The sequence below is a fragment of the Hordeum vulgare genome, chromosome 3H (assembly GCF_904849725.1).
Source record: "Hordeum vulgare subsp. vulgare chromosome 3H, MorexV3_pseudomolecules_assembly, whole genome shotgun sequence".
Classification (NCBI taxonomy): Eukaryota; Viridiplantae; Streptophyta; class Magnoliopsida; order Poales; family Poaceae; genus Hordeum; species Hordeum vulgare.
The window spans coordinates 116,864,783-116,872,927 of record NC_058520.1 but is presented as its reverse complement, the minus strand read 5'-3'; the positions used below and the strand labels follow the sequence as shown (position 1 = coordinate 116,872,927).

Here is an 8,145-nt window from a genome sequence, read left to right as displayed (position 1 = left end):
TGCTTCCACGACTGCGAGAGGCAGACCGTGCCTCTTGGGAACGGAAAAAATATTTTCGTCCGGTTCTTTTCTTCCGGTTTTTTTGCGGAAAATGCAGTTCGTTAAAATCTATAAACATGACATCTAGTTTTGAAGATCTCGATGAGGAATCCAACGATGAAAATGGTTAAGATTTAGACGCACTGTTTAATAGATAAAATGTTTTAAAATATAAATCTATAGAAAAAAAAACTTTCATGTTGTCACGAATGGCACACATACAATGCACCACTTATCGCAATTTGAAAAGATAGGGGTGATCTTGAAAAGAAATAATCCTCAATTAGTGATTTAACTACGAACCCTAGGCGGCACAGCGTGTAAGACAACGATCCACCAATGCTGGGCTTGTCTGGGCCGCCAGTCCGCACGACTCACTGCTGACGGGCTTGGTATATTGAACGACAAGGGAAGCGAGGAAATACGAAAATTTGGAAACAACAAATAGATAAGCGTTTCCTTGTGATTAATGTTTACAATATTTACCGAATATTTTCCTTGAGCAGATCCAGCGCAGTGAACCTGCTGCCAGCGCAGAATTTAACTAGATGAAGACGATACGATTTGGCAGGTAATTAATCGCCAGCTGCGAAATGACCCAGATATACGAACCATCTACTGTACAAAGGTAAGGCCGGGCCGGGGCGTTCCTCCGCCAGGTTGAAATTTGAGGGGCTCTGTAGAATTTTTTGAACTGGGAAGCAGGAGAGCAGCTAGCAATGGCCTCCATGGACGACATCGATCTCAACGCGCCGTGGAACGCGGATGGTGTCCCGGAAGAGGCGGTGCCGATGTGGGGAGAATGCCCGCAGATGTACCTCTCGTACGGCGTCGCCACTCGCAACGACCGGCTCCCGATGCTCAAGGACGCCATAGCCGCCGTGAAGTCGTTCACGGTGCTGTCCCCGCCGATGGGGCTTGATTTCTTCGGGGTCTTCGACGGGATCTTGGGCGCCAAGTTCGCGGAGCACATGGAAGAGCGGCTGCACGTCGCCCTCGCCAACGACATAGAGCGGGACCTGCGCGCCGAGTCTCCGCGGCCTCGCGACGACGTCGAGAGCTGGTGGAGGGCGACCATCGTGGACGCTTTCCGCGTGGTGGGCAGCCAGGCGGTCGCTGACGGCGGTAATGGCGTCGATGCTCCTGCGCCCGTCGGCTCCGGGGCTCTCGTCGCGCTGGTTCTCGAGGACTACTTCGTCCTCGCCAACCGAGGCGTCTCTAGAGCCGTGATCTACCGCGGCTATGAGGCTGTGCCGCTCACCCCCGAGCAAAGGCCTATGGTAATGCTTCCACCCTACTCTAATCTTTGTTCACCCAACACCATCTTAGAAATTCAGAATATTCAGATCTATGTTCCGTTTATGTTTCAGTTCTCAAGTTTTAAGCTACATATATGATCTTATGAATGAAATGGGGTGTTTAGGTTATGATATGATCACTTGTTTATTTAATTAGATGGTTCAAAAAGTTTGCAAGATTTCTTCCCCTAAGCATAAAATTTGGACCGGAGAAACACGGAAACTTGTAGGCACAAAAGAAGGGGTTCAGCTAGCTAGTATAGTTACGAAATGTTCATTTTGTACAACCGGAATGCCTGGTGCTAGCATAAAATATATCGGTAGGTATTGTTTGGCTCTGTGTGCACCTTTTGAATTGAATTAGGTCATGCAAGCTTCTGTTTTATGTGAGGAGTGAGGACACCTGAGATAAAGAGAGAGAGAGAAGGTGTGCTTGGAAAGGCATTTATTTACATGTGATTGTACTTGAACTAGCAGCTGCTAGACCCACACTTCTCCTAATTAACAGTAAAAAAATATAAGAAATTTCTCCTACTTTTCACCTTGAAGAACTGTATATGTACTTGTTCTAGTTGTGATTTCATTTCAGAAAGTAAAGTGTAACGATTTTGTTATTAGTCAGGCACCTAAATTTTTTGTCCATCGGTCAATTTTTGTAGTCGTATGTTAATTACTTATATTTGCCTTCTTTTTCAGTCCATCAATCTATGGATTCTATGGCCCAAGTATTTTTCATTGTTTTCGCTATGTGGGCAAGAATTTTTATTTGTGGGTTTGTAGGAGGTTGCCCGGATGTGTATGACTCTACATGTATGATTACTTTTCCCTAAAAAACCATGTATATGATTACTTTTATCTCAGCTTGTTTTTTCATTTCCCTTTATATTTAGTTGATTATTTATTTATTAATTTGTGTCAGTGTGTAGATTGTTTCTATTTCCATTGTGTGTGCGAGTGCCTTCATGTGTGTGCATATATATATGTATACACAGTTACACACAAGCGTGCATGCATTTGAGAGATGTGAGTCCGACACTAGTAAAAACATATGTAGTCCTAGTTGGAAGGGACTAGTAGAAAACAGGGTTGCAGTTCCGATTGGAGAGTGACTAGTAGAAACCAGACCGGGACTAATGCTTCAGACGAAAGCCCTATTTTCTACTAATACGACTCCACATGATATGCAATTCATCTTCTACAGTTTGAGAGATGATTAGTCACCAACATTGGTGATTTGTTAGTTGAATATAGATTATATATTATCTAAAATTATTCGTATTATATGTTTGTTCTTGTACATTGTAGAACAATACAAGTCCTGTGTAATATGTGTCTACGTTTTTATCATCATTTCCTTTATTTTTTCTTTCTTCATTTTCTTTCTTCTTTAGAGTAATACCAATGCACTTAATTCATTCTATCGTAGAATAACATTTATTTTGTTTTTGTTTTTATATATGTTATTAGATTTTGCCATTGGACAGGCCTTCGAGTGTTCAATCCTTCTTTTTCATTTCATGTGTGTTTGCTTATGTGTTTACCCTTTGATGAGTTATTTTTATCTTTTATGTGTATATCTGATGATGTGTGTTTTGTGAGTATACATGTAAATACTATACAGTACGTGTGTAAATTACACCAGAGTGAAAAAAATTGCACTATTCTTAACACTCATTACCGCATACTATAAAAAAAGGAAAACTATGTGCATGTTTTTTCATCATTTGTTTTAAGTTTATTTCAACTTCTTTATTGTCTGGATGTTATACTATTATGTGCTTGTGCTTGCATATTATACAATTATATGTTTGTGCTTGCATATTATGGAATAATGCAATTTATATCTAATGTGTGTGCAAATATTTCTTTGCGTATGATTTTAGTTTTTTTTTTCTTTTAAGGTAGTACCAATGCTCTTAATTCATTTCATTTTAAATTAAGTTTTTGTTTTTGTTTTTGTTTTTTGTATATAATTTTTTTAGTACTCTCTCTGTAAATAAATATATATAAGAACGTTTAAATCACTACTTTTGTGATCTCAACGCTTTTATATTTCTTTACAGAGGGAGTATATGTCTTTCTTTACTTTCTTTAACATAGTAAGCGCTGACCCTCATACATAGACACATACATTATGACTTTAGGAACACCTACAGTATAAACAAGAATGCATGCTAATAGAAAGCGATCGATGAAATGACTTCAATGTTTTCGACGTCTTCTCCTTTCACTAGCTAGTTCTACGTGAGTAGGTCGGTAGAGTGGTAGATGATGATTATGGCGCCAGACATTATGGATGCACTGTCTTCAAATGACAGTGTGCATGTTGTTAATAATATGATTGTGTGCATATATATGTGATGCAGATGCCATGGGTATATCCTCATTTTTGGAAGAAAAAGAATGTGTATCCATGCATGGCGTTGGCTCCTGCCCATAAGTAGCATTGCTTCTTCACCATCCTCCATTATAATCATTTTATCATATGATATATACTTACAGTATGCCACACCATACTTATTATATATATATATATATATATATATATATATATATATATATATATATATATATATAATATGGTATATTAGGCATTTCACACAAAGATATGGTTAACTATGTAATCTGTACTTCAGTACAGTGCTAGGTATGAAACATGCAATTGGGCATCCAACGCGAGCTAAAAAATAGTTTAAAGCACCTAAGTGCGCGCTTATCTTTGCTCCCAGCCATTAATCTCATATTCTCATCCCATATATATATTGTTGTTCTGTGTTCATTATGCAAATGATAGGTATTGGCCTTACTCCAATTACTTCCAGCTGCTTGTATTAGAATCGGTTTTTCATATTTATAGGGTTTACTTCCAGAAATTTCTCCTACTTTTCACCTTGAAGAACTGTATATGTACTTGTTCTAGCTGTGATTTCATTTCAGAAAGTAAAGTGCAACGGTTTTGTTGTTAGTCAGGCACCTAAAATTTTTCTCCATCGGTCAATTTTTGTAGCCGTATGTTAATTACTTATATTTTCCTTCTTTTCCAATCCATCAATCGATGGATTCTATGGCCCAAGTATTTTTCATTGTTTTCTCTATGTGGGCAAGAGTTTTCATTTGTGGGCTTGTAGGAGGTTGCCCGGGTGTGTATGACTCTACATGTATGATTACTTTCCCCTAAAAAAGCATGTATGATTACTTTTATCTCAGCTCGTTTTTTCATTTCCCTTTATATTTAATTGATTATTTATTTATTAATTTGTGTCAGTGTGTAGATTGTTGCTCTTTCCATTGTGTGTGCGAGTGTGTTCATGTGTGTGCATATATATACACGCAAGCGTGCATGCATTTGAGAGATGTGAGACCGACACTAGTAAAAACATATGTAGTCCCCGTTGGGAAGGGACTAGTAGAAAACAGGTTTGTAGTTCCCATTGGAGAGTGACTAGTAGAAACCAGACGGGACTAATGCTCCGGACGAAAGCCCTATTTTCTACTAGTACGACTCCACATGATATGCAATTCATCTTCTACAGTTTGAGAGATGATTAATCACCAACATTGGTGCTTTGTTAGTTGAATATAGATTATACCATTATCTGAAATTATTGATATTATATGTTTGTTCTTGTACATTGTAGAACAATACAAGTCCTGTGTAATATGTGTCTACGTTTTTATCATCATTTCCTTTATTTTTTCTTTCTTCATTTTCTTTCTTCTTTAGAGTAATACCAATGCACTTAATTCATTCTATCATAGAGTAACATTTATTTTTATTTTGTTTGTATATATGTTATTAGATTTTGCCATTGGACAGGCCTCCGAATGTTCAATCCTTCCTTTTCATTTTCATGTGTGTTTGCTTATGTGTTTACCCTTTTATGAGTTATTTTTTTTTCTTTTATGTGTATATCTGATGATGTGTGTTTTGTGAGTATACATGTAAATACTATACAGTACATGTGTAAATTACACCAGAGTGAGAAAATTGCACTATTCTTAACATTTATTACCGCATATTATAAAAAAGTGCAAATTATGTGCACGTTTTTTAATCATTTGTTTTAAGTTTATTTCAACTTCTTTATTGTTTGGATGTTATACTGTTATGTGCTTGTGGTTGCATATTATACAATTATATGTTTGTGCTTGCGTATTATGGAACACTACATGCAAGTTATATCTTATGTGTGTGCAAATATTTCTTAGCGTATGATTCTAGGCTCTTTTTTCTTAGAAGATAGTACCAGTGCCCTTAATTCATTTCATTTTAAAATAAGTTTTTGTTTTTGATTTTGTTTTTTGTATATGATTTTTTAATACTCTCTCTGTAAAGAAATATAAAACGTTTAGATCACTTGGTGATCTCAATGTTTTTATAAAAACGTTTAGATCACTTGGTGATCTCAACGTTTTTATATTCCTTTACAGAGGGAGTATATGTCTTTGTTTACTTTCTTTAACATAGTAAGCGTTGACGCTCATACATAGACATGTATATGACTTTAGGAACACATACAGTATAACAGGAATGCATGCTATTAGAAAGCGATCGATGAAATGACTTCAATGTTTTCGACGTCTTCTCCTTTGACCGGTTAGTTCTACGTGAGTAGGGCCGCAGTGTGGTAGATGATGATTATGGCGGCAGACATTATGGATGCAGTGTCTTCAGATGACAGTGTGCATGTTGTTAATAATATGGTTGTGCGCATATGTGATGCAGAGGCCATGGATATATCCTCATTTTTGGAAGAAATGAATGTGTATCCATGCATGGCGTTGGCTGCTGCCCATAAGTAGCATTGCTTCTTCGCCATCCTCCATTATAATCATTTTATCATATGATATATACTTACAGTATGTCACATCATTTTTATTATATATATAATATGGTATATTAGGCATTTGAGACAAAGATGTGGTTAACTATGTAATATGTATTTCAGTACTGTGCTAGGTATGAAAGATGCAATTGGGCCCTCCAACACGAGCTAAAAATTAGTTTAAAGCACCTAAGTGCGCGCTTATCTTTGCTCCCAGCTATTAATCTCCTATTCTCACCCCATATATATATTGTTGTTCTGTGTTCATTATGCAAATGATAGGTGTTGGTCTTACTCCAATTACTTCCAGCTGCTTGTATTAGGATCGGTTTTTCATATTTATACGGTTTAAGCTGTTTAACTTATTTTTAAGTGTGTGTTGTAAAGTCAGTCAACCCCAAATTGTGGTAGTTTATAATGTGTAGAAAATTGCACATGATCAATGTTTAATTTGCTAGTTATGTACTTACTTGAGCTTATCTCGAGAAGAAGAAAAACTTACACGGTTCGTAATGTATTTATGCGCAGCCACGAAATGCAGGAGGTGATGTGGTTGGATCTACCTGCAGAGTTCAAGACGTTATGCCTCCTCGCGCTTTTTGTAAGTCCATATTTTTCTGGAAAAAATAGTTGAACATGAGTCTTAATTACTCTCATCTTTTCTTTATTTTTACCTGCAATTTGCATAGTTGTCTTTCATCTGTGACGTTGAAAGGTGCGTCTCACATATATATGTGTGTCTTAGTCCCCACATGAACTCAAGCTACATCACACCCTCACACACCCATACCTCATGTGTTTTATTTCTACCATACATGCTAAAAAGGCACACCTATACTATGCAGCTGGGAGTTCAAAGTTTAGGGCTGCTGTCCCAGAACCTGAGGTCATCGCGGTGAAGCGGAAGCCAGGGGACAAGTTCCTAATCCTGGCCACCCGGGGGCTCTGGGACTTCGTCACTCCAGGCGACGCGTGTGCCTTCATCGAGAGAAGATTGAGCGTGTACGTGCCGCGAATCATCATGCCGTGGGAGAAGAAGCCAACGAACAGCAGCGGCCCGCCCTGTGCCAAGATACTCGCCAATGAGTTGGCTGAACACGCGATCAGCAAGGGCACCAAGCACAACGTGAACATCGTCGTCATACTGCTCAAGAATTTCTGGGACCAGAGTATTCCCTCAACTTCTGAGGAGTGATTTTGGTTTTTCATATGCTCGTAGTCGGTCTTATCATCTGTCCACTGTGGTATGCAAACTTTCTTGCTGTCTTAATGATTGCTAAGGGGACTTTGGAACGTGTTTATTGAGATTTTTCTTGTAGCTATTTCAAGATGGATCATCCATCGTTAGACTATACATGTCTTGCTTATTTAAGGCATAATTTTCTATCCGAGAATTGAAGTATTTTGTTTTTAACTTCTTGTGGTTTTGGACTGATATATAGCATTGAGAGGGGAATTTCAGTTACTTATATACAGAGCTAGAGTATGTTTACTAGTTCCTCCGTTTCTAAATATATGATGTTCCAGTAGTTTTTGAACTACTAAAACGTGGAACGGAGGAAGGTACGTAGTACATGTTTCACTTTAAGATAAGAAATGATTTTCTATCTTGAACATCTTACGAAGTCTTTTAACATACTTTATTCCAATATTGGCACAGAAATGATACATCAGGATAATAATTGAATTATATATTAATAATCAACTAAACAGTACGGCACGTGCATGAAGTATATCTTTGCTGGTTTTATTCTGGTCAGTCCAACACCTAAACTTTTCCTCTATGTATGTTGCGTGCGTGCCATGTTCTCCAGTCTGTTAAATTGTGATCCAAATTCTACCGTATTGGACTAGACGTAGTACAATCGGTGTGGGCCTTTGCGTTGGTACCGACGCGTACGAGTACAACTCGTTTACTTGTCCTCCAAGGACTCTTATGTATTGCCCCTCATATATACTCCATGTAGCCGCACCTAAAGACG

At 37.9% G+C, this 8,145-nt stretch overlaps 1 protein-coding gene across 1 annotated transcript; it reads left to right on the top strand.

The window, feature by feature from the left end:
* The first annotated feature begins 690 nt into the window (after positions 1–690).
* Positions 691–7,611, top strand: LOC123439644 (protein phosphatase 2C 56-like). The gene is made up of 3 exons (XM_045116332.1): positions 691–1,319; positions 6,692–6,764; positions 7,009–7,611. Exons 1-3 carry the CDS (start codon positions 759–761, stop codon positions 7,356–7,358), a joined length of 984 nt encoding a protein of 327 aa, XP_044972267.1. The 5' UTR covers positions 691–758; the 3' UTR covers positions 7,359–7,611.
* The last annotated feature ends 534 nt before the right edge of the window (positions 7,612–8,145 follow it).

Bases quoted from the DNA above. Each gene is read 5' to 3' on its own strand.
- LOC123439644 (XM_045116332.1), top strand. From the start codon at position 759: ATGGCCTCCATGGACGACATCGATCTCAACGCGCCGTGGAACGCGGAT. The intron at 1,320-6,691 runs GTAATGCTTCCA...ATTTATGCGCAG, and splicing joins CCCCCGAGCAAAGGCCTATG to CCACGAAATGCAGGAGGTGA. The intron at 6,765-7,008 runs GTAAGTCCATAT...TATACTATGCAG, and splicing joins TATGCCTCCTCGCGCTTTTT to CTGGGAGTTCAAAGTTTAGG.